General features: G+C 42.8%; 1 protein-coding gene across 1 annotated transcript; it reads left to right on the plus strand.

Annotated features, from left to right (window-relative positions):
* The first annotated feature begins 47 nt into the window (after nucleotides 1-47).
* Nucleotides 48-25620, plus strand: qsox1 (quiescin Q6 sulfhydryl oxidase 1). Its single transcript, XM_083970280.1, has 13 exons — nucleotides 48-580; nucleotides 1462-1562; nucleotides 2647-2695; nucleotides 3005-3107; nucleotides 3651-3741; nucleotides 4113-4258; nucleotides 7348-7482; nucleotides 7571-7700; nucleotides 14610-14732; nucleotides 16595-16733; nucleotides 18028-18204; nucleotides 23322-23483; nucleotides 23621-25620. Exons 1-13 carry the CDS (start codon nucleotides 298-300, stop codon nucleotides 24424-24426), a joined length of 2445 nt encoding a protein of 814 aa, XP_083826406.1. The 5' UTR covers nucleotides 48-297; the 3' UTR covers nucleotides 24427-25620.
* The last annotated feature ends 704 nt before the right edge of the window (nucleotides 25621-26324 follow it).

Raw genomic sequence — 26324 nt, forward strand, 5'->3', positions numbered from 1 at the left:
TGAGCTCAGACTGGAACAAGTTCAAAGACAGAAATGAGTTGTTGAGGGAGGGAGTCTTACTTTGTTATGAGTGCTGTGTTTTCTTTTAGGCTATTAGAAGGGCGACAGGGGGAGGACCCATGAAGCCTGCTGCAAAAAAAAAAAACAGAGGGAGGAAAAGTTGTGCCAAGTTTTGTGACACTGAGGTGGAAACTTGCTGCGGTGAGAGCAGCGGCTAACACCACCGCACCACTACAAGCGGCAGCGGCGGTAGCGGCAGCAGCGGTGGCGGGGGAGGCGGCAGCTCGGACGGGGAAGATGGCGCGGTGCTGCGGCCGTGCTGCCACGTCTCGGTTTACACCTTATACCAGAAAAATATTAACACTCGCCGTTTGGTTATGCTTTTATCTGCTTTTCCTCTCCGCTGCGGAGGCCGGACTGTACACCACCTCTGACCAAATTATCCTGCTAACTTCGGAAAACGAAGGGTCGGTGTTGTTGAACTCCTCCGCGGCCACAGTCGTGGAGTTTTACGCTTCGTGGTGCGGACACTGCATCGCCTTTTCTCCGGTTTACAAGAGCCTGGCCAGAGACATTAAAGGTTGGTAGACGGGCCTCAAGTGCAGTCACGTAGCCGCAGCTGTTCACAGTCAAAGTTAATTCATAGTGTCAGTCCAGTGTTATCACTCATGTTCTGTTATGCATTGTTTCAGAGTTACAGCTTTACACCACTTAAGTTTTACAGTTCATCATTCAGGACTAATAATAGATTATAGATCATTGTGGTACGTAATGTTACATATTCCTGCAGCTTTCATCATATTCATGCAACTCAGTGAGAGCACCAAGCTGTTGTCTGTGTCTGTTAATTAGAGCATGTGATCTAATGAAAGTATTTTTATTCTGCTCAACTCTGAACCTCTCCATCACGTCCTCTTGAGTTTTCTTTCTGCAGCTCATGCACAAAATCAAAATATATTACAGAACCATGAGAACCAATATAATTGGGATGACAGTCAAAGTTTCTCATGATGGCAGAGGGCCTGGCAGAGCCATGGGGTGTTTCAGTCTCTCTCACACACACAGTTAACAATGGCAACTGACAGCTTGGCATGCAAATCAAATGCCTCTGGCCTGGGAGCAAGGAGGAGAGCTGAGGAGAGCTCACGCTTTATGTGCATGTGCAGATGATAACAGTGGCTTTGTGCATGAGTATCATCAAGAGTTACATTCTTGATGATCTGTTAGAAACACTACATGTGATCATTTGGTTGCCTTCATTGACCAGTGATATGCAGCCCCTGAACAATTACATTTAAAAAAAACACAGTTCCTTATTAACCAGTGTGTCTGTGTATTTAAGGAACTGTTTTTTAATATAATTATCCAGTGTTTGAAGGCAGCGCTGGGTGCAGCACGCAGTAGCCTACACTAATATTTTTCTGTGGCTCTCTCTCTTTTTATTTGATGTCTGTTGGACAGAGTGGAAGCCAGCTGTGGACCTGGCAGCAGTAGACTGTGCTGCAGAGCAGAACAGGAGGGTCTGCATCAGCTATGGCATCAGAGGGTATCCTACTCTAATGGTATTGTACAGTATCAACTCTATGTATAACCTGTGTCAAACATCCCAAATAATCATCAGTGGCAGTTCAATAGTATTCAATATCAATCAAGAACAAGAAAGCAACGTACGTTTGATTTTTGCTCTGTATTGCAGAACATTCGTGTAGCCTACAGACAAAAAGTCTATTTGCACGTAGGTTATAATGGAGTTTTACTAAACTGTTAAAGTCCTGATTCAGGCCTGATTGACCAGTCCAAACTCCTTGCCACTGCTTCAAGGCATACATGTGTGTTTTGTTGATTTGTAGATAGGTTGCTGAATTGATTTTTGCTCATCACTTATCTTTTTAGGGCTCAAACAATATATTGGTTAACTAACCAGCTGATAGCTCCCCAAAAAATATAATCAAATAATCTTGCAAGTTTTTTAAGTAAGCAAAAAATATCAAATATTTGTTGTTGTTGCTTCTGACATATGAAAGTTAGAAACTGAAATCGATTTTTTTCTTCATGTAGTTTGTAAATTGTGCATAAATAATCTTTTGTTATTCAGTAACTTTGCAAACTAGTTACAAATTAACCAGGCCTTACTCTGTATTTATGCTAACTTTGTGTTAAATGTAATTGTTGTTTGTTACAATGCTTTGTCTGTTTACGTGTCGTTATTGAAACTGTGGATCAGAAACAGACAGACACTGTAGATGTGGATGTGTATTCTCAGTAGAGTTATCTTTTGCAAGATCAGCAGTTGCGCTGCAGAAACGCCGGCCAGCTTCAAACATCTGTATTTGTGTGATTGATCAGCAGAAGTGTGTGTTAAGGCCTCTGTGCTCACTGTCATCCAGGGAAGGCCAGTGAAACAAAGAGCTCCTTCTGTCTGAACTCACAATGGAGCTCTAACATCTGCGACTCATTTTAACCAGGAAGGATTTAGAGGTCAAGGCGGGCAGAGGGGAAGGCTGTGCCCCCACCAAACATTACACAACATCGCTTTGCTTCTCTCATGGTCGTGTGAGGCCCGTCTGAGCTGGTCTCACTCTCTCTCTCTCTCTCTTTTTTTGCTTCTTTCCTAACCCAAAACCTCTCTCTTCTTTCACTTCACAGTTCTTCCCTGCCTACTCCAAGGCTGACTTCACAGGAACACCTTTCCGAGGTACATGGTCACAATTTAAACTCTTGACTCCACCTTGAATTATGTTTCATAGTGAACGTGCACTTTCAACAGGCGTCGTGACAGAGGGAGCAGTAAAGTACACACTGATCCTTTTCTTATCAGACGTGTAGTTTATTTTTAGTGCTTAGGTCAACTCCAGTGTGTAACTCTGTGCCAATTATTTCACATTTATGTAATAATGCCCCTCACCCTGGGAGTAGTTTATATACATGCTCGGCCAGTTATGAACATGTTTGATAATCCAAAATGAGAATGAAACATTAAAATTTAATGACCTTTGACCTCCAGATTTTACCCGTGATGTTCGAGGTCTACGTCACAGGATCATAGACCAACTCGAAGCCCACGCGGAGCCCTGGCCCCCTGCCTGCCCCCCACTGGAGCCCACCAGGTAAAGACACAGACACAGACACAATTTCAGTTAGAATAATGGATGATTGTTTTTTTCTCTCAGTTGTGTGTTAGGCTGAATGTGTCTGTGTATTTTAAGTTCAAAATCCTTTAATAGAGGCTGAGGGACCAGCATGTTTCCACCAGGAGGGTCATCACTTTTGGACCACCCAGCTTTGCCCACAAATGTCACCAGATGCATAAACTGCATACGTTCAGTTTATTATCATGGTGGGGCAGGAAGCATAAGCAGGAAGTCAAGTTTATTTCTCCCTTTAGCCTTAAAGGGAAAGTACCATTGCTTATTTCACAATCATGACATTTTCTTGTTCTTTTCTTCTTTTAAATAATGACCATAAGCTGACCTCTTGTTGAGCCTTTGTTTCACAACAGAGATTCCTTATTCCAACTTCTCTTTTTATTTCTCAAACAGTACTATACAATAACAGATGTATAGTAGAGAAGATAGAAGAATCTTGTGTGTAGGATTTAAGTTACGGTGTGTGTTTCTTAAAAGTATTTTTGTCTGCTCCTCTCTCTCCAGCCAAGCAGAGCTTGAAAGCTTCTTTGAGACAAACAATGTCCAACACCTGGCCCTGATCTTTGAAGAAGCTCAGTCCTACGTCGGCAGAGAGGTAACAGCTTGTGTTTCCATGAGCCTTAGCTGTCTGCATCAGAGTTCTCTAGATAATTGTCTCATGAATACTTATGACAGCTGTCGTTAAGTGTAATTCGGTAAGTTATGTCACTTTTGATGTTACTTGGCACAACAAGATACTGAAAAACTGAGTACAGTTGCCAGTCGTATTACAATGCAGCTGTAACAAATCTCTGTTATGAATGACCTCACATCTGGAGGGAGTGGTGGTGAAATCTGCTGGTGTAATGTTTGATTTGTAAGAAAACTTTCATATTTTGTGTGTTTGATGAGAAATAATTGGACATTACTAACACACACTGACATATACAACAGCAGTGACAAATTGTGTGTATGTGTGTCCTTCAGCTAACCCTGGACCTGCTACAATTTGAGAACATCGCAGTGCGGAGGGTACTGAACACTGAGGAGGGTCTGGTGACCAAACTAGGAGTGACAGAGTTCCCGTCCTGTTATCTGTATTACCCTGGAGGCAACTTCACCAGACTCAAAGTGTGAGTATCTATTCTTCTTATTAACCTTGACTGAAAAACACATAATGTTTTTACAGTTTATAAATCCTCACCACAATTGCCAGCTTTCATTTTACCTCTTTTTTCAAACTAATGTAATTATAGTTATTTTACTATCTATTAGGCAAGGCAAGGCAATTTCTATTTGTATAGCCTGTTTTTACAAACATGTACCACTTGTGTATATGGCCTACATTGTCAGCATCAGTTGTCACAGCAGTTAATACAAGTAGCAACTGTATATGGTACAGATGTAAAGGGCTCTCTACTTTAAGGAGGAGCATATAAAATAGCTGCTAAAATCATGGAAGCACTCACTGTATGTCCTGCTTGTTCAGGTTTTTATTTATGTAAACAGATGTCATTTAAATGCATAACGTGCCCAAAATTATACATACTGTTTCAAAAAAATCTTCTTTTATTGATTAAAGGTAGAGTCTGGAGAGGTTTGTTCGTTGCAGTTTCTAAACAAAACATTCAAACTGGGCCCCTCCTCTTGGGCTCAACTGTGCAGCCTCCTTCCTCTGACAGCAGTTATCAGGACTGCTAAGAAAAGGAAATACAGTCTGAGTGAAGTAGCTCTCTACAACATTGAACTGGTTGGAAACCTAAACAGCACAGAAGGTGAAAAACCTTGGGTGTGCAGGGCAGTTTAGTGTTGCTGTGTTTTTGTGAATGGGAAGACCCCTACAGTATTTCACTTGTTCCTTTGTATTGCACTACTAATGAGGGCATTTTCAGCACTGGTGCAAATCCGCTGTCTGAAGGCTTTGTTGTGCACTTCCTCTTCCTCACTCACTGGTGTGGAGCAGCCCTTAAAGTGACCAACCTACTTTACACAAAGATGGGAGGAGCACGGACTGGGATGGAGCCAAACTGTAATAATAATCTTAACAGCAGTGTGTCATAATTCACATCTCACTGGTCACTTAAGAATCTCTTGTTGTGCTTGCCTATTGTTATCTGTGGTGTACATGACAGTGGGCTGGTACAAACTGGCAAGAAAAACACTGTGGTTTCTGTTTTTCCATTCAGCATGGTATGCAAACACCAGTTTACATACGATTGTTCATTGTTTACAGTGCCAGTGCATTTGGAAATTCCACACAAAGATGCTTGTGACATTTTTACCAACCTGAAGGAAAGACAACACCCGATGCAAGTTTATCACTCAATATCTCTCCATCCTCCTTCAACCGGTTGAACCATGAAGCCAGAGAGATGTGGAGAAAAACAGTCTCAGTTTAGACACAGGAACTAATATTTTTAAACGCATGTGAGTGTGAGATATTTGGAGGTGTAAGGGGAACTTGAATTGAACTGCTTTCATATATCGTGCAGTCCCTGTTCCAGGCATCACAAACTTTTTACAGTAAATTCCATTTAGCTTGATGTGAGACGCACACAAACACCAAGTTTACTCCCCTTTGGTTGCTATTGTTCCACAAACAACAACTTTGCTTCCTCCTGAAAAGCGTTGTCGTGTGCTCATTATCTGAACCCTATTCATGAGAGTACTTTTAAACATCTGGCCTCTTAATGGGATCAGAGCATCAAAATTGCTCCCATTATTCACTATCATAAAGCGGCGCTGATCATTCCTCACCCTGCAAATTCATCTGCTGTTTCTGCCTCTTTGTTTGGCTGTTTCAATAACTTGGCATGCAAAGAGGACTCTTTTTAGTTGACAAATGCAAAAAGGAAATGATTTATTGCCGATTTATTTATTCACCCTCCATCTCTCCCCTTCCAACCCCCCTCATCTCCATCACTGTACAGAGGGGAGGTTTTTTAATTTCTTGCATGAAAACAATGCCATTGCTTTTCTGGCTTCACCTGCCAAACAAGCCCCAGCCGCACACGGCGACAGATGGCCTCCCATCATCACTGAATGTCTGATTGATCCTGGGAGAGCAGAGTGTGCAGCGCGTGCACGTGTGTGTGTGTACATGTGTGTGTGTGAGAAAGAGAGGGAGCACGCAGGGGCGTCTCACATCCGTCATGCATGTAATGTGTGCTGGTCCCAGGTGAACGTATTCCCTCCCAGCCCACCCTGATGCCTGCCTGCCTGCCCGCTGGCCCTGGGGATTGCTGGATGAATGGCTCTCCTCTCACATCTGTACACTCCCACCAGACACGCAGGTGTAATTGAGTCCCGGGCTGGTGTGAGTGAGCGTGGGCGCAGAGTATCCATCCTCCTTATTACCATCCTGTTGCAGTTTTACAATGCTCTCTCTCTCTTCCTTTCCACCCCCCCTCTCTCTCTCTCTCTCTCTCTCTCTCTCTCTCTCTCTCTCTCTCTCTCTCTCTCTCTCTCTTCTCACTGTCTGTGACGAGGGGAGAAAGCAAATGAGAGGAGGGTGTGTGGGGTAGAGAGGGAGAGAGAGAGAGCACATTAATTGCTGTGGTTCCAGTTGCAGGGTTCACATCACATGCCTAAATGATCAGCGGTCTCTCTCTCTCCCTCTCTCTCTCTCTCTCAGCTCCACGCTACCCTGGCACCATCTGCTCAGTATTTAAAATGCATTCCCGTAAGTGTGTAAAATATATGGCCACAAAAAATACAGGTCATAAAACACTTTTTATGGAAGTGGACTGCTGAAACAAAAGGTTGAAAATAAATTTTCAAAAGTGTGCATTTTAGTTCCTTGCAGAATTGAAGCCTTCCACTCTTAATTTTATCACAAGTGTGAGGAGGACACCTGAATATTTCATTCACAAAACCGTGAGCAAAACAGTGCCTGTCCAGTTATCCTAGAGATTTGGGATTCTAGCTGCAGCAGTTTCAATGAATCAATTCATTTACAGCAGCATTCACGGTGCAGGGTTTCATCCTATAGGTGTTGGATTTGGTTGAGGTCAGGACTTAGATGGAGAAGTTACCATTTTTCATTAGAATAGTGACATTGAAACATGAGAGGGTTTCATATTTTGTGTTCGAAACACATTCATATTCTTACGATTACCTGTAACTTTCAGACTTTCCTCAAATAGCTGGACCTCAAAGCAATACAAAGAAGTAACTTTTGTCCATGTACTTCATGGGTCTCACCTGTGCTTCTCTCCCACAGGAAGGTTGAGGCTCGTACTTTCTACTCTTATGCCCTCCAGAGGCTGCCGGGGGTGGTGCGCTCAGGAAAGCCTCCACCGGTCACCACAGGTGGCCTCACCAACAGCACAGAGGAAGCCTGGAGGCTCTTCAATAGGTACGAACAAGACAAATCTCTGACTTATCATAGGTGTGTGTATATTTATATATAAATATATATAATGTGTGTGTAATTGTGTGTCCAGGTCAAGGGTTTACATGGCAGACCTGGAGTCAACGCTTCACTACTCACTTCGTATGGAGGTGGCTGCTCACACCGTCATCAAAGGAGATGCACTGACTTCTCTGAAGAGCTACATCGCTGTCCTGGCAAAGGTGAAGATATAAGCAAGAGAACTACACACACATGCAGTGCAGTGTGTTAACCAAACACTCTCATTGTTTTGGTTTGTTTTGTTGAGCGTATGTCAATTGGAAATTAAATTAATTTATACAGTGTGGATGAGAAATCACATCTGCAGAGCAAACATCAACAATATTTTTCCTGTGCATAATAAGCAGCTTGTTTACATTTCCCCCAACCAATTTTTCCTCTTCACTGTCTGCCATTAGAAACTCAGTCTGGGTTTCCCTTGTCTCCAAACACACAGTCAACAGCTTTTGGATAAGGAAACTAAAGAGTAAAAAAATTTGAACCACGCATCTGCAAATAAAAAAATGTTCAGACTTGAAGTTGATGCGCTTGTCAAGTGTAGTTACGACATGTTGCCACTAGGTGGAGAGTGAGATAACAGAATATTTGCCAGTGCTGTAGATGTTAGAGTTAATAGTCAGCCAGGCTTCCCTCCTCACAACATGTTGTTTTATTCCCTTAGATTATTCCGCAAATTGAACCAAATTAATTGTTTTGTCAAGTGCATTGTTGTTTTAAACCATGCACACTCTCATTTAGACTCATTAGTGAAAGCAGCGGAGGATGCCATTGAGTAGAGGCAAGCAGCACAAAGACTCTCCTGGGTATTGTTGACCCTCTTGATGTGGTCTCCCAGGGGGATTGAAGCGTGGCTGCCACCCACAGGCTTTGCAAAGATACATTCAGTTTACATGCAAGCCTCACTGGGACACCCTAACCACTCCTCCTCCTCCTCCTCCTCCTCCTCCTCCTCCTCCTCCTCCTCCTCCTCCTCCTCCTCCTCCTCCTCCCCACCCCTCTCTCCTTGTGCTGTATCCCTGCTTTTGGTTTCACACAAGCAATTTTGTAAATACTTGTGACTGTGCCAAACCTAAGTGGTTCACCAAAACACCCTCCTCCTCCTTCTCCTCCTCCTCCTCCTCCTCCGCCTCCATCTCTTCTGCCTTTTTTCCATCATCTTTTCAATATTATCCTCCCATAGTTTATTTCTCATTTTACTCTGCCCTCTTTCTCCACCCCCTGGTTTCCACTTCCACAGATGCAATTGATTTTCACATTTTTCTAGGATTCAACATTTGGTTGATGATTCACCTTTTATCAACACCTAATAATGTCTTTCTCTCTTTTTTCTCACTTCCTCCCATCTTCCTTGTTCCCTCTTTCCCTCCTTCCTCGCTGAAGTGTGCCACCCAGGCAAACATGTTGTAATGATGAGGCCTGACCCGCTAGCCCTGTCCCTATTGGCTACGCACCAGGCTGTCTCACTGCCACCAATCTCTCTGATTATATCTCACTCTCTAGGGAGGCGTTGTAGCAAGCTAGTGTGTATCCAAGCGTGTGTGTGTGTGTGTGTGTGTGTGTGTGTGTGTGTGTGTGTGTGTGTGTGTGTGTGTGTGTGTGTGTGTGTGTGTGTGTGTGTGTGTGTGTGTGTGTGTGTGTGTGTGTGTGTGTGTGTGTGTGTGTGTGTGTGTGTGTGAGGGGCGTGTGGCCACCCATTAGCTTGAGTTTGTTTAGTCAATAGCGGCAGGTCCCAGTGGTATTTTTAGCCTGTCCCCCTACCAGAGTGGACCAGCCTGGCTCAGCAGGGCTTTGTGTAGCTTAGGAGGCCGTCATTTTGTTGCAGCTGACTGCGACTTGTGATGGTCCTTATTGACGTTTGACTGAGCACACAAAGAGCAACAAAGCGGCTCAGTCCTTTCTGTCAGTCAGCTTGTTAGGAGCAGTTAATGTAAGATGAGCGAGTAGTTTGCGAAGCAAGGCAGGAAAAAGAGTAGCTGATACATGTTTCTTTTCATATACTTTTGTATATTCATTATTTTTTAAGACACATTTTCTACATTTAGCTTTTACATGATGTAGTTTACAGGTTAGATATCAGAAAATTAAGTGTCCTTTCCAGAGCTTAATGTTCAACTTCTTTGGCTCTTTTATTTTTAATCTATTGTCAGATGAGTGTTGATTAGTTGTGGAAATGACCTCACTGCTAAACCCTACTGTATTGTTAATTACTAACAGAATATGTAAAAATCTGACACCTGAACTCCCCGCTTGAGTCATGTGATTAGATTAGATTAGAGCGAAAGTGACTCATGACGCTCTGACCACAGAGTGGGCGTCATCGCTTCACGTAGTGGAATGATGCACTTTTTAATATTAACCAAATAGAGCAATCAGCGGAAAGTGGATTTGCATGCATTAGGGTGTGTCTATGCCTTGGTAATGCATACCTACAAGGGCTGCAGCTAATGATTGTTTTCATTAGCAATTATTCTGAATTGTGAAAGATTGCCATCACACCCATATATGTTCAGTTTAGTGCCAGACAGAAAGAAGCCACATATGACAAGCTGCAAAGCTGCCCGTACATTTTCCATCAATTGTCTAATAATTTCAGCTCTATTTGTGTGTTCAGTGTATCTTAAAGACATGCAAAGTCTCTGTAAATTAATATTTATTTGTCCCCTTTGTGTATTCATCTTCTTACCCTGGCCTGAAAAATTACTCTTCATTCTGTCTAAGAATTTTAATTCCAAGATTTGCTTGTTTCTTTCCCACCCACAATCATCCTACCACTGTGTCTCCCTCCAGACCGTAAACATGAGGTTGTTTTTTTCTCTTTTTTTATTCCCCCACCATGTCATAATATTACTAGATTTACTGTCTTGTCAGGCTGAAGCCGGATTTATGAATTCTCTACATGTATATGAGGATTAAAAAAGTGGATCTTGGGAGGCATGAGAGCATTACAGCGAGGTTTTTAAGGATTACACCTCTATCCTGCTTTTCTTAAAAGAAGCCCTTCAGCCCAGAGGGGACAGAGGGGCAGGGGAATAAGACAAAGAATTAAAGGGGGGGTTGGTTGATCTAGGGACCTTCTCGTGCCAGGGTTTAGGACATGATTTACAGACAGGCCTTTCATAACAATACAAGACAAAACAATATCAAATCAGTTGTCTGATTAATTATAAATCCTATTACGGCATTAAAAAACAATTCTCAAACAATGAATCAACTCATTTGGCTGTTTTCAGTCGTTCTCTCCTCTCAGCGACAATTGAAAACAGGTAAATATGTCCTGGTGAAAACAAGGTTTTCCTGGTTCCCACTCTGAGGCACGTGTTCGCAGCACCCCCCTCACGCCTCCCTGGGTGGATTGAAGTTGGATTACGACCAAGGGGCCTCACCCCGTCTTCTTCCCGGAGCATGGCCTGGTCTGCCCCGTTGCAGCCAACAGATGCGTCCCTCTCGGGACCCTCACCACAAGGAGCTTGTGGTTTCTCAAGTGCTGCTGATACTAATCGGATCAGGGATGACATATTGCCAGGGTGAAGGGGATTGTCATGGTCCAACTGGGATGGGGGCAGGAGGGGTACAGGGTGAGATGAAAGGGTGTGTGTGTGTGTGTGTGTGTGTGTGTGTGTGTGTGTGTGTGTGTGTGTGTGTGTGTGTGTGTGTGTGTGTGTGTGTGTGTGTGTGTGTGTGTGTGTGTGTGTGTGTGTGTGTGTAGATTTGAAGTAGATAATGGTAGGGAGGGGTAAAATGTATTTTATTTTTGCTTTTGTTGGTTTTGTTTGAACAGATTAGTGATCAGTGGAATTCAGTATTTAATTTCTGGCCAACATTGAGGACTTATTTTTGTTGGCCGTCTCAGCTGGCATGTGTCTGAATTATTTCCAGTGGGGTTTCACTTGGTTTCATCTCGTCATAACTATAATTTTAGTTGCAGAAAGATTTCTAAAAACACTACTCAGTGTTAGTAGATGAAAGCAAATAAGTTAATCTTAACTATAATTATTTTTTGTGGTAGCCTACTTTTTCTATCGTTATTTCCTCGGAAAATGTGTTAAATTAAATTCAGTTATATTCTGATGGTCCTGCTGTTGCATGAAAGGATTCACTGCAGTCATTTTTTGTTTTTGGCACATAAAGAGACAGTCTGCCATTTTCATCAGCTACTACCTGATGCAGATAAGGTGACTGATGTGTTGTGCACCATGGATAGTCACGATCAGAGGAGTTTAAAAAAGAGCGAGAGGAATCAATGTGAAAGAAAACAGATGGCGAGCCAGTGATAATACATTTTAAAAGTTGAACCTGTTTGAGTTTTTTAGGTGATCACCAGACCCAGAGAACTCATGAATAGTGTTGCTTTGGTGATGCTGAGATAAGTCCATTAGTGGGAAGCACCTGTGTTTTCTCTTCTGGTTAAATTCATATGGCTCCTTAATGAGCTTTTCTGACTGGTTGGTGCTTGGACCCCAGATCCAAATCTAAACCTATTATATCACTCTCCCAGCAGTGAGCAGCAGACATCACAAGCTCTTTGTCTGCTCTTTACATCCCATCTTTAAGCACTGTGTGTGTAGTATGTATATATTTGTCCTGAAGAGCCTGTGTGTGCATGTGTGTGTGCGTGAATGGGATTTACTTATGTAAGACACCCGCTTATTTTAACTTTGAAAACCTCTCAAAAACATCAACTTCTCATAAGATGAGAAATTGTTTTTACACAATTTATTTAGCTTGGAAAGTAGATATTCTAGTCTTTCTGAAAAATCTATTTACTAATATTATCTAACATCTGAACACCAGAAACATGTTTAACTCCTCAGTAAGAAAGTGTCTGTTGAAAAGTGAGGTTAAACAGAATCCAGTCCTGCATCACATCTGTCACTGCAGAGAAACACACAAAGGACAGTTTTCTGCAGGTGCAGGACGTCCAGACTGGACACAGGACAGAGGAGTGCTGTGTTAACCTTGGACAAGAAGGTTTAAGAACATTACAGGGGGTCTGGCTGAATGGTCAGTGACTAACATGCAGATCCTGTTAGAGGGCGATGAACAGATGACTGAGCTGTGCACTGAAGGACTGAAAGGCATGTGTGTGAGTGTCAGTGTCTGCAAGTGTGTTCAGTTGAACAGATGGAGGCCACATAAAAATAAAAATAAACACCACATGTTATTTGATGCTATCTTTCTCTGTTTTCAGCTTTTTCTGTTTTTCTCACACACAACAGCTATGTTGAAATGTCACACTCAGTTTCCTCATTGTCTTAAAAAGGGAGCTGAATATTAGGAGGAAGAAAACTACAGTTACCATAGAAGTGGTCTTGTTGTATCAGTTTTGGAAAACGCTTTATCCTTTTATTGTGTCCATTTCTTGGAAACAGGACTATTATCATAAACGGCTCCATCGAGAGGCTTAGTGTAAAAAAGAGGAAGCAAATTTAGCTGAAATTTATTAAAGTGCTCTGCTCTCTTACTGTCAGTGCACTCAAGACATCATCAATGCCTTTTGTTAGTGTTGTATGTGTAAAGACACGTTTGTCTTTGTCTGTCTTCACTCTGTCATCACTGGTCTCAAACACACATCGGCTGGATTTCCTCCGCAAGTTACAGTATCACGTTTCCTCTCCGCTGTGGTTGTTACCATGGTAATCGCAGGTTCAAAAGAAGTAAATACTCAACAGGACATAGCCCGAGTTAGACGGTGACTAAGTGGTTGTTAGTGGTTTAGGAAATGGATCTTAATGAAGGAAAAGGCTTACAGCCAGCTGTTGTCACACTCGCTGAGATTCCCTCAAGTTGCTGAGAAGGAAAAACACTCAAACCACAACTTTGACAGACACTGAACGCAAGAATTTTTGAGGATAATCTGGCATTGTGTGTGTTTGTGAGTGTGAGAGAGAGTATCGAGATGATGTTGATTTGCAGCTGCTTTTTATGAGTAATTCGAAGGGCTTTAGCCTTATTAGCATATTGGCACACAACACAGTTACAAAGCTTTACTGTAATATTAAAAAGTTGTAAGACCCAACTTTGGTGATAGGCTATTTTATAAAATATAGAGTAAAAGTTCAAATGCCAGTAATAAGATATCAAATTTGTGAGAACAAAAACTGGATTTATATTTCAGTAGATCTTCATCAGTGACAGTACATAGGATTTCTGGTTTCTTCTGTATCTATACATACACCTACAGCTAAAATGATAAGTAGATAAATCAGTTTACCAATCAACAAATATAAACTTTTGACAATTTTGATAATTCATTAATAATTTCAGGAGTATATTTTTCTCCACTTATGTGACTATATCCTATTTTTTAACCTTCCATAATATCACATTTAACTTTTGGATTGTTGGTAGGACATTTGTATATTTTTCAAACCAAAGGACTAATCTAATGCTCAGAAACTAACCAGAATATTAAAGCAGATATCAGTGGAATGTTTTTGTTAATATAAGTCCTAAATAGTCCTATTTTCCGTCAGCAATCACTTACATGAAGTGTTTCAGCCTAAACACGAGTCTCTCCGTCACTCTGCTCTGCTGTAACCCGAGGAGAAAATTTTCCTTGTGGGATACAAGTGTTATCCAATGAGGAGAGAGAACGGCATGAAGGGCTGTGTGTGCAGCCAAGGGATGCGCGTGAATGTGGTGACGTAGCACGAGGACCAATTGATGCCTGACAAGGGCGGGGGCTGCTAACTCATGGTGCGTTCAAAGAAACTCGTACTTTGTGTTTTTCCTTCCTGTGAAGTCATACCAGTTCGATCTGGTACGAGTTCACGGGTCGGAAGTTACGAGTGGCCGTTATAGGGAACTTTCACAGACAACAGGATGGTAAAAACACGAGCTACGGGTTACCTGGAACGCTACCAAGTCGTAGTTGTGACTTGAAGCTGTAACTTACGGTTTCAAAAGCCTGCCTTGAACGCAGCATTAGCCGAAACGGCCGTGAAGCTGATATCTGCTTTAATTGAAAATAGAAATGATTGTTAGTTGCAGCTCTTAGTTCTTACATCTTGTTTTCACCATAATCAAGATAACCTTTGTTTCCATTGTGCCCTACTGTTTTACATGTGCAGTACTTCCCGGGTCGTCCTGTGGTGATGAGCCTGTTACAGTCTTTAAACACTTGGCTAGAGAACCAGGTTGGCAGTGAGATTACCTACGAGGCGTTTAAGGAGCTACTGGATAACACAGCACAGGTAAGTGAGGACAACAATCAGATATTTTAACAACAGGCATTCATTTTGCTGTGAACTTGGGGCTTCTTGTTTGTTCTTGTCCAAATTATTCATAACTCTCTTTTTATTGTCCGTCTTCCCTTTCTGGTATTCATTGGTCTCAGAGGGGGTCTGTCCATTAGATACTGCACTGAGGAAGTACATGAATGCAAATCGAGAAATAGGACGGACTTTTGCGAGACTAAAAAGGCAGGCATCTAGAAAGAAAGCAAGAAAGACAAGAGAGTACGAGACAGATGAGTAGCTGCAGGGACAACAGAGGTCAGGTGAGCAAAAAATACAGCCAGACTGACATGAGGACGTCTGTCTGAAAGTAACCTTGTTGAGTGACAAGGTCGACTTTATCAGGTCAAAGCCACCTCGGAAGCACCAACATCTGTTGTGTCACAGAAAACTCAAAAACACAGAGTACAAGTACATGAAAACGTATTTTTCAGAAGATAAATATCTAGGTGTTTCAATATGTACTTTGTCCTTGTGTGGGTGCCAGCACATACGGCTGAAAATCTATGTGCTGTTGTCTTTGGAATGAAGCCTGCATGCCTCCGGTATGCAGCCCCTCACAAATTGAAAGAGTCACTTACTTACATCATTAGCTTTTAGCAGGCAAATCAATGGATCAATGAATCAATGGGAAGGTATGAATAGACTTCGCCTCGGAGGAAATGGACTCTGTATATGCACACGCACACACACACACACACACCCCAAATCTTTACTATTGACATGTGAGTAACCCTGTCAATCACAGCAGCAATGGCAACACAGCGCGGTGAGAGAAATGACTTTATGTCAGAGAAAATATGTAGTTGGATTCAACTGAGGCTCATGGTTAGAGATCTGGATAGCCTCTGTTCATTAGCGAGGGCTGAGCCATTAACCTGAGATTGACTTCTCATTGATCAAGAAAACTACACTGAACAGCTTTCATTAAGTTGAACAGGTTAGGAGATGCTGGGAAGGCTTCACTTTTTAGACCTTAGATCCTCCGTATTATGGCTCATTCAAAAGATCAAGTTTATGCGTTCCTATATAGCCTATTTTTTTAATCGTGAACAAATCCCATGTAAAGACCAAAACCTACAATCTATTGACCTGTATCTCAGCACTTTACAACTTCTCTGATTTGTCCATAGCACTCAGACAGACTTAAGTGCATTTATTCCTACTGAAGACTATTAAAATGCCCATCAATGTATATTCACATTATTCGCGGAACAATTGCTGAATTTTTGTGCCTCAGGGTTGAAAGAGTGTGTTTGTTATAATTAATTTGAATAAAGTAGCAAAAACACTGGATTGAGAGTACTTCATATTACAGTCAGCTATAACACCAGAGCACACTGTGTTAACAATGTATTTAGCAAACAAGCAAGGAAGATTAAAAGTAATATTAGATAACTAAAAGTTGCAGACAAACCAACATGAATGCAGATCATTCAATTTATACCAATGGAAGTTTTTATATAGTTAATAGAATTAATTAACATTTTGTTTAAACACTATTTAAATAAACCGATCTGGAACATGACAGGTTGAGTAGATGATTGGGGACCTGGTTTCACCTGACGTGACTGTGGGACAGTTTGAAACTACTGTGCTACATGTTATGGTAAAAGGACATGTTTAATTTTGGACAACAATACAGGTCTTTAACAGAAATTGATAAAGTACGTCAGCTCTGTAGCTTTTAGCTGGTGCAGTTTATTGTTGAACTGAAAAATATTAAACCTGCCTTACTCTTTTAAGATCTTAAGCTTTTTTTCTTTGTTTCTTTCCCCTCATCTCTGATCTGTTTGTGTGTTCGTTTTTAACTTTGTCAGGCTCCATACACCGCTTTGCCTGAAGGAGTGAGATGGGTGGGCTGTCAGGGCTCACAACCCCACCTCAGACGTTACCCTTGTGGGGTGTGGACTCTCTTCCACGTTCTCACTGTCCAGGCCAAGAATGCTGGAGGCTCAGGTACACACACACAGACGTTTGTAATGCTGTTGTGAATGAAAAGGCCACTGAGAGTTCACGAAGACCTGAGGATGAGGAGGGCTTTTTGGGGTTTGGTAAACAAATTAGCCCAAGAATGTCTGCTGGGTTGCTTTTCTCACACTGACCTGATTGAACATCACACAGAAAAGACCGAAACACACACACACACATACACAGACACAGAAATGTATCCTGATCATGTTTTGACCAGAATTTACTGAGTTGTTCCTCTTGTGTTTTGTCATTCGGTCTGAGCTAAAATTGAGCCTAATTGTGACTGTGTGAAAAGGGATTATGTTAGATTAGTGGAATGTGAGTGGTTAATAAAACAGGCAGATGACCAGAGGCTCCATTCCTGGCAGGGATGTTAATCTCCCTTCAACGGACACACACATACAAACGTACACACACACACACACGCACATACACAGATTAATCCCAAGGTTTACATACCGTCACGTGACCTGCAGATGGACTGACCAAAGGGGGGTGTCCATCTGGCCCCCCACAGACCACCACCTTAATGGGTGGGTACACATACATACAGGACAGTACTGACCATAACATGAAACTCGATTCATCTATGTGCATATGCTGCTCAGATTATCAAAGGAGTAAACACATTAGTGAAGGTTTGAACATCACACACAACACGCACACACTGCCAGACACACTTCCACTGTTCATCTAAAGGTTCATCTGAACGTCCTAAGCCAAGAACAAAAGCAAACGGCTCTTGGAAAATATGTTTGTGGACTGTTTAGGTCCTGAGACAACAGTCTGGCCACCATTCACACAGAGGGTTAACTGTGTTTAATCTCCAGATTGGGTTATCCCATTGGAATAGATTATTCATCTCAATATGGGGTTAACCCAGCTCTGTGTGACTCCTGGCCCACATAAGCGTGGGAATCCTGGAGCCCGCGGACCCGCACCACCATTAGCAAGCTTTCAGACTGCGGTATAGCTTTTACAGTGCATTTTAATGTCGAGCAACAACAAGCTTTACAGGGCAGGTGATGTGTGTGTGTGTGTGTCTGTCTGTCTGTTTCTTTGGACAACAACCATCTGCATGCAACACCTTTTAGTTTGGAATTCAAAAAAACGTTTTTACTGTATTTTTATTACACCTAAAAGAGTGATTTTGTGTGTATTTATATCAGTGTGTGTATTTATTCAATGGTCTACAAAATCAGGACATGGAACAAACAAAAACCTGTCACCTGACCGAGAGACCTGTAACCTTGATGATGTCTTGTTGTTCCCCCTCTAGATCCTAAGCAGGTGCTGAAGGCAATGAGGAGCTATGTCCAAAACTTCTTCGGCTGCAGGCCGTGTGCTAAGCACTTCGAGAACATGGCGGGGGAAAGTTTGACTGAGGTGCGCACCTACTCTGCAGCTGTGCTGTGGCTGTGGTCCTCGCACAATCGTGTCAACAACAGACTGGCAGGTAGGAGTCAGCAGTCATTAAACATTGTTCATTATTTAAATGACAGCTATGGTACGTATGTCTTTTGAAGAAGTTTTCTGAAATGTATACTGGAGCAGCTGTTCTTTATCTTTGGCTTCCATTATGTGAGTTATTTCTGTATGAAAGATGCACCATGTATTTCTTTCTGAATGAGAGTGGGGTTTTGGCATTTTTCAGTATGTTCATGATTTAAGCTACAAATTAACTAGCTGGTTTAGAAAATGTTTACTTTCTACATTAGACACGAGACAGTTTACTGTATGTAGCTTATTGATGTCTTTGTAATTCCACATTGAACCACCAAAGCTCCCTGTCTCTCCTACTCTATCACACTCCTTTCTTTTTTCCACACTCCTCTCCTCTGTGTCTACCCCCATCCACATCACGGGACTAGTATCAACACTCAAATATTGGGAAGACTTTAACTCCCAGTTTCTCCTCATGGTCAGTTAGTCCTCCTTAATACCACAAAGAGGGTGAGGGGAGGAGGACGGATGGATCCTCAGATCAGACACCAGCTGTCACCCATGTCTTAGCCCTCCCCGTTTCATCTGTTTCTACCTCACCTATTTTCTCCTGCTCCCCCCTTTCCTCCGCAGTTCTCCATCCCTCTATCACCCTTCCTTTGATTTTCTCCCACACCCTGCTGTCCCAGTCTCCAACCATTTCTTATTTATCTGTCCTTTACAATCGCATTCAATTTGTGGTGTAAACTCATCATTTAGTTACATGTAGTAGGTCATGAGAGAGATTTACTTTACTATCTTTTCTTAGTCTGTATAGAAGTTAACAAAGTTTTCTTTCTCTGACTGTGCTGTATCAGCATTTTACACTTGTGCACATCAGTCTTTAGAGTGCTAAACAGTCCCTGGGTGTCCCTCCTCCCTTGTCTGTGATCATATGATTTTATTAGGTGCAGGTCTGTCATTAACAACCCACTTTGTTAAATCACTGTCTTCTGTTTGTGTTGACTGCCCCCTCTCCTCTCTCAGGGACAGCTTGTGTCCTGAGCAGCAGGGACCAGAAGGGCGCCCGTCCCCGCATGTGTCTGCTCCCCAGACACTTGAACACTATTCAGCTTCCCCCTCCGTCATCCATCCGTCTTCTCTCTCTTCCTCTGTCCCAGCATCCTTCTTTCTGTTTTCCACTCACTGTCCCCTGGGACTCATATCCTCCGCTTGACAAGTAATAGCACAGCATCCTCACAGGATGGGTCCCCCAGGAGCCACCTCTCTTTGCCCCCCCCCTCCACACACACACACACACACACACACACACACACACACAATTCCCAAGGTATTGTGTGGCAGCAGGTGGCAAACACCATGACACAAGCCACACATGCTCCCCCTCTTTTTCCTGCCCCTCCCCAAACACACGCAGCCTTTCCAAGCATGGGTCAAGTTGTGGCGTGTGGCAGGGGGAGTTAGTGATGGTGGAGGGCGAGCTGGGGTCCACAGGGGATAAGTCGGGTGAATCAGAGGGAGGGAGGAGCCGGGCTGCGTTTGTAGCAATGAGTGGCAGCGTCTCCCAGAGGAGAGCACACACATCCCTCCATCCACTCCAACCCCTCCTCTCCCTTTTGCCTAAAGTGGAGCTCTTTAGCGAGCCTCTCCGCCTCTCCTTTCAGGAGCAGCCATGCATGAAAGAGCAGCTATTTGTAAAGCGTCTGAACAATTAATTTAGTTGGCAACAAAGAGGCCTCGGGGCCCTCAGCCTCCTTGCAGCGGCACAATAAAGACTGGTGGCAGCTCAGTCCTGTTGCTGCTTGTCAACAGGCTGAGGCTGATTCACATTTCTACAGACAGAGCAGCTCTGCTGCAGCAGCCCTGGCTGCTTCAGGACCCTGAGCTCATGTGCAGTGCTGAGTCCAGGTTTTGGGAATAGACACAACACCCTGATATTAATTAGGAATGAATATTATTTGAAATTCCCTATACTACTGCTTGTAGAGTATCTAAGTCCCAATAACAAAAGAGTACGGTAATCCTCCTAATCAACCATTGTACATATTTTCTTTTTTAAATAAATAGCCAGAGTTCTTACTGTAAATATAAGCAGGTCTATAAACACAAAATTAAATAACATCAGCTAACACTGACATTTTTTAAATCAAATATCAATTGATCTGAGAGTGAAGTAGGACCTATGAATCTTTCAATTAAGTTAGTTAGGATCACGTTGGGCTTGAACCCGTTGCCTCATGTTGTCTACATTTACGACAGCTTGGTGCTGAACAGGTACAACTACAGGAAGATAAACAAGATTTTTAACAGAGCCATAGAGTATCTCAGTCGCATGTTTAGGGATATCTGTTCCCTCGCGTTCTGCTGTGTTATGGCTTGAAATAACCATTTGCATAATTTACCTTCATACATTGAAATAGTAGGTAGGTACCTACCAAAAAGAAGAATGTGACATTTTGGCACCTTCTTTATTCTTCTTTATTCTTCTTTACTTTTTGACTTGTGTGAGTTCGATATTTATCGTTATGGTCTGTTGGTCACCAAGTGATCTCAATTCGGCCTCTTTATTATTTGGAAAGAGGCTGAATTTAGATGGAAATTAATCCTGGACTTAACTGTCACCCATGGAATTTTGAAAAGGTAAACTAAAAGTAAAGTGTATTAGGAGTCTGAGCTGGTATGTGGTGTAGTCTCATCACTGTTCATCACTGTTCATCGCTCAGCAGTTTTAGACTATAGGTAATGGTTCTGTATTGGTAAAATGTCCGACATCAGCTGCACTCCCCTGCCGCCATGATGGCTCTATGTGCTGCACGGTGCAGGTGATCCTCACTTACAGAATTAGTGCTGAGGAAGCTAGTTTGATGTGCTGAACAATACATATTTATACTTGATGAATATGTATGTGTGGCGGTGATGACATCTCAGTGACAGGCCGTTGTGGCAATCTCAATATGGCTGGTATGGCTAAAGTCACCCTGGCCGCCAACGTGGCAAGCTGATTAGAATAAGGAAAGAGATGTGAGGCATCTGGAGTGGGTGTGTATATGTATATACTGTATGTATGTATATGTGTGGGTGGATGTGGATGTCTGCTCTCACCTGCTGAAATGTGTAAAAGCCCCCCCACACACACCCACAGCCAGCAGCCCATCCAGGACACAGTAAAATTGATGTATCCTTTATGTAAAGTACTGTATGCAGAGTACATACACACATGCATATGACTGAGATTAATCTTGAGCGACGGAGAGAAGGAGGAGGAGGAGGAGGAGGGAGCAGGGACGGAGGTGGTGGAGGATGTAAATTGACAGTGCTGTAAAGTGACAGACCTGCTGCTGCTCTGCTTTTTTCCCTCTCTCTCTTTACACACATACAAACACACACGTATACACACACACACACAATGGCCTGTTGGTGACAACAAGCAATTTATTACAAGCTGCTTCCCTGCGTGTGTGTGAGTCTGTGGGCATTTGTAACAGTGTGTGTCCATCGAAGTTTGCATATGAGCCCATGAATATATATTTTTGTGTATTCCTTGCCGGTCTGTTTGCGTGTGTGTGTGTGTGTGTGTGTGTGTGGAGGGGGGCGGGGGGTTGATGATGAGGGCAGTTGGTGGGCAGCAGCAGCAGCAGCTACATAAAAGAAAACATGTTAAAGGAGAAAGTTTCTAATTCATTAGAAGGGCAGATGCCCTCTGAGGTTTCTGTTGCTCTCATGTTCAATTTGGAGATTGGACTTTGCTTTCAAAGGGGTGTGAAGGGACAAGACAGGTGGTCCAGAGCGCTAGGGTCTGCTGCTGCCTGAAAACAGGGATTGTGTGTGTGTGCGCGTGTGTGCGTGTGTGTGTGTGTAGGGAAGCTGTCCACTTTGGCCACATCTATTATCTCACCACCCCTCCCATTGGGACATCCCAGAAGCCCATTGATCATTATTAGACCCTGTCATACTTTCACACACACACACACACACACTCACACACATCAATCCCCAGATTACATGCACACAAACACAGACAGATGATTTACATATACACACTTAAACACATACGTACACATATGCATATGGGCACTTAGTTTTTACGAGCACTGTGACAAGATCAAATGGGTTCAACACAGATTGCATCCAGTCCTCAAAGCACTTAAATATCCTCAAGTCAGCGCAGCAGCAGGGAGAATAAAAGAAACAACAATAGATGAAGCAGCTGACTGGAAGCTCTGAGCTGTGAGGTCACTGCAACTAGACTGAATCCTTCCTGATCTATGGTATACATATTCTGACCTTGTATATTATCTCATATACAAGTTCAAGTTAGTGTCTGTTTGATTGTTACTGTGACAAAGCTGAAAATAGGAATTGGAAAAATAGGGGAAAAATAATTCAGACATTCAAAAACAACCTATATGACTAGTATAACTTGCATACAATGATTTGATGATGTCGTTTTAGGCCTGCATCGTGCTACAACTCATTCTATATAATATCAGGAGTGCTATACTGTGTATATATAGTATATTTAGGACATTTAATATAGAGTGATGCATTATAGTATCAGAATTCTTATGTTTTTTAAAGATTAGATTAAAAGTATTGAAATAATTCCTCGATGGAGTAGAATAGAGGTAACTCATCTCACAAAATGGATTAGAAACTAGTACTGCCTTATTATTTACTTAGAGCTTTTCAATCAAACAGAGGATTTGAAAACAGCACGAGCCAGTAATGCAATTCAGTAGGTTTATATCTTTCCCAATACTGGATTTTTAAATTTCAATGACCCAGCAAACCTTTCATGGGTTGCATCTGAAATCACTCACTCATTCACTACTCCACACTCACTATGCAGAGATTTCAGTGTAGTGGACAAGAACTCCCTCTGAAAAATGAAAAAATACTTTCACACATTACTTTTCACAATGTATTGTGGGATACTACGAGTTCACTATATAGGGTATAGTCATTCTCATTATACATTTGGACAAAAAAAAATATATAGTTGACTAAATAGGGAGACTTTTTTTTCTGCACCATATTGCTCTGCCCTCCATCTCCTCCCAGCACCAAAGCAGTCACAACTCAGTGGTAAAGTACAGTGCTTTAGCTCTGTGTCTGTGTTTATCTCTCCAGGTGCTTTGAGTGAAGACCCCAGCTTCCCAAAGATCCAATGGCCTTCACCAGAGATGTGTCCAGCCTGCCATACGGTGAAGGCCAACGGGGATCACCAGTGGAACAGGGAGCAGGTTCTCTCCTTCCTCCTGTCCTACTTCTCATCCAGCAGCATCCTCAATGGTACAGGGCTCATGCCATCATGTCTCCAAAAAGCTCATAGCTCATAGATTCATAGATTCACATGACCTCAGGGTGATTAGTAAAGTATCTGCCTCTTAATTAAATTACATACATGTCTCTTTTCTTTTTACTGTCAGACTTCCTTGACGACGAAGCCCAGATCATGGCTAAACAGAGGGAGAAACATGTCATGAAGCACGAAGCATTAGAAGCTGCAAGACATGGAGAAAGGAGAGCCAGGGAGGCCTTGGATGTGACACAACCTCTAACACCACAACCCACTGCGGAAGCAGAAGAGGAAGAGGAGGAGGGAGAGGAGCCACAAGACGAAGCAGTGGCAGATGAAGAGGAGGAAGGAGGGGAGGGAGCAGCAGCAGCAGACGAGATCGGCGGTAAGACATCCGAGCCGAGTCCCTGGGCCAAACCTGAGATGGAGGTCGGCCGAGGCCGGCGGCAGGTCCACAGGAAGCCGAGCATCGTGGGGATGAGGATGCGAGACATGCAGGAGGACATCGTGGACCTGGACTCATTCGTCAACCAGCACTACAAGGCCAAGGCGCTGCAGGTGGCTGCCTCCAACCGCATCCGACCACGCACCCTGCAGAGGAAGGAGGAGCAGGAGCCCGGGCCCGTGTTCGGGCTGGGCATGGAGCTGGACGGGGGGCTGGGGATGGTGGGCCTGCAGCCTATGGAGGCAGACTTAGAGCTGGATGTGGCGCAGCGGACAAAACGGCTGCAAAAGCGAGAACTGACAAGGCAGTACCTTGGTGAGGAGCTGAGCCGCGGGGGACGCTGGGTGTCTATGCTGAGCATCGGATTCTCCAAAGTGGACATCAGTCTATGTGTCATCCTTTACTTCATGTCCTCCATGTGTCTTCTCGCCATGTACGTCTTCTTCAAAAACCGCCTCAAGCTACGGCGGGTAAAAATAGCCGTGCCCTGAACCAAAGAGCCCTAAATTTGGCCTGAGTCAGAGCAATGATTAACATCCATTAGGTTCATGTAGGCTGAGGTCGGGGTTAGCGTAAGGGGATGTGCCAAGATTATCGCCATCTTAAGTGGTCCACTTAACTTGTACCTACAGTACAGCTAAAGCAGGCAAGGCCATGTTTTATTCCAAGTATTGCGGATGGTGTGAAGTGGAACGAGATTGAAGGAGAGGAGGAAATGAGCAGATAACCTTTGAAATCTTTGAAAATCAGGGCAGTTTTGTAACTTTGCACTTAATCCAGCCTCCAGAACGGTTCAGGCCTCACCGCCACCGTGGAAAATCTGCTCTCATAGATCTATATTTCAACAGGTGGGTTTCTGTTTGGGGTTTGTGATTGAGTTAAGGATAAACAGCAGTGCTTTTGATTCTGTTTGACCACTTATGAAGGATGAAATCAAACCCAATATGAGTTTAATTCCATTTGTTTGTTTTTTTAATTGTATGAATTTATTGCAACTAATTTCTTTGTTGCTTAACTAAAGTAATACAAACCTACACTATTTCCCTGTATTCTATGACCAAAAAGTTTCAGTATCAGTTTGTATATATTTACATGTAAATATTATTTGAATCAATTGATCTTAATACTTAAATAGGTGATTCTTCTGTGATTTCAAAAAATAATGAGCTCTATTTTATTTTAAGTTACAAATGAACGGTCTTTTCCCTTCAATCTGTCACTGGTTTTTTTGTCATATTTGTGCATTTCTTTGAGGTTTTTGGCCTCATTCTCTGAATCCTTTGTGGGATTTGTAAGAACTGTTGTGTGACTGCAGCTTGTTGTTGAATACTGTGACTGGACCAGCAGCTCCGCAGTAACTTTCTCCAGAGAGAAACTGCTCAGCCCTTTTGTTCTTCAGCTCCTTCCGAGTCGATCTACAGTTACACTGATCGTTATATCACATCTCTGAATATTACATCACACTGCTGAGCCCACATAACAGCTACTCTGGTTGCTTATGAAGTGCTGTGGCGCGACACATATGTTCACACTGGACGAGTTTTGAGAATAAGCAGGATTTGTTTTTGGCTGCTGTCCGCTATGTAAAGCTTCTGCTGGTCATCTCAAAAAAACACTGTGTTTTTCTTCTGTATTGTTTGCTTCTTTGCTTCTGTCTGAATCAATAAAATTATTTTTGATAAAGACTCATTGTTTTCTTGTGTCATTAAAGATCTTGTTACACGTGCCATCATATTCTAATTTTTTACCATTTTACATGAATTCACGCAGAGTAACCCCTCTGTAACATCTGTTTTGTCTCAAGATGTCACAATATTTTTTGACATCTAAGCCTGCTTGTTTTTTTGTTTTGACCAAGACCACCAGAAAGAAACATGAGGCAGGAATGAGCTGGGTGTTGCATGTAAAATGGTGAGGGAGGGGGTTAAAGCATCCAAGGTTGAAGGAAAAAGCCTGTTGCCATCTGCTGTGCAGCGCAAGCTAAATCCTAACAATTTCATTGGGATTATAGCAAGTGAGTAATCCAGCTTTCCTTTAGGACTAGAGGGGAGAGATTACCCTTGAGGATTAGCTCCCTGCAGATAATAAACTTTATTAAAACGCAATCTGCTTTCGTGGGGCTTCTTCCCTCCTCACACACTTGGAGGTGGGCTCTCCTGGTGGTGGCGCAGCAGTGGACACCTCAGAGAGGAAGCAGTGTGTGTGACTGATGGATGGATGGATAGAGGGTTTGATGTCGCCTGGATTACAACAGACCCATCTGAAGGACAACTGATGCTTGATCTTGAGCTTTGTGTTTCCTGGAACATTGACTTGAATCCCCCTGACTCCTGCCCCTTTACCTCTCCCCCCATTCTCTCTCACACACTCACTTACACACTCACACATA

The sequence above is a fragment of the Trachurus trachurus genome (genome assembly GCF_905171665.1).
Source record: "Trachurus trachurus genome assembly, chromosome: 4".
NCBI lineage: Eukaryota > Metazoa > Chordata > Actinopteri > Carangiformes > Carangidae > Trachurus > Trachurus trachurus.

Bases quoted from the DNA above. Each gene is read 5' to 3' on its own strand.
- qsox1 (XM_083970280.1), top strand. From the start codon at position 298: ATGGCGCGGTGCTGCGGCCGTGCTGCCACGTCTCGGTTTACACCTTAT. The intron at 3,108-3,650 runs GTAAAGACACAG...CTCTCTCTCCAG, and splicing joins CCCCCACTGGAGCCCACCAG to CCAAGCAGAGCTTGAAAGCT. The intron at 18,205-23,321 runs GTAGGAGTCAGC...TTATCTCTCCAG, and splicing joins TGTCAACAACAGACTGGCAG to GTGCTTTGAGTGAAGACCCC.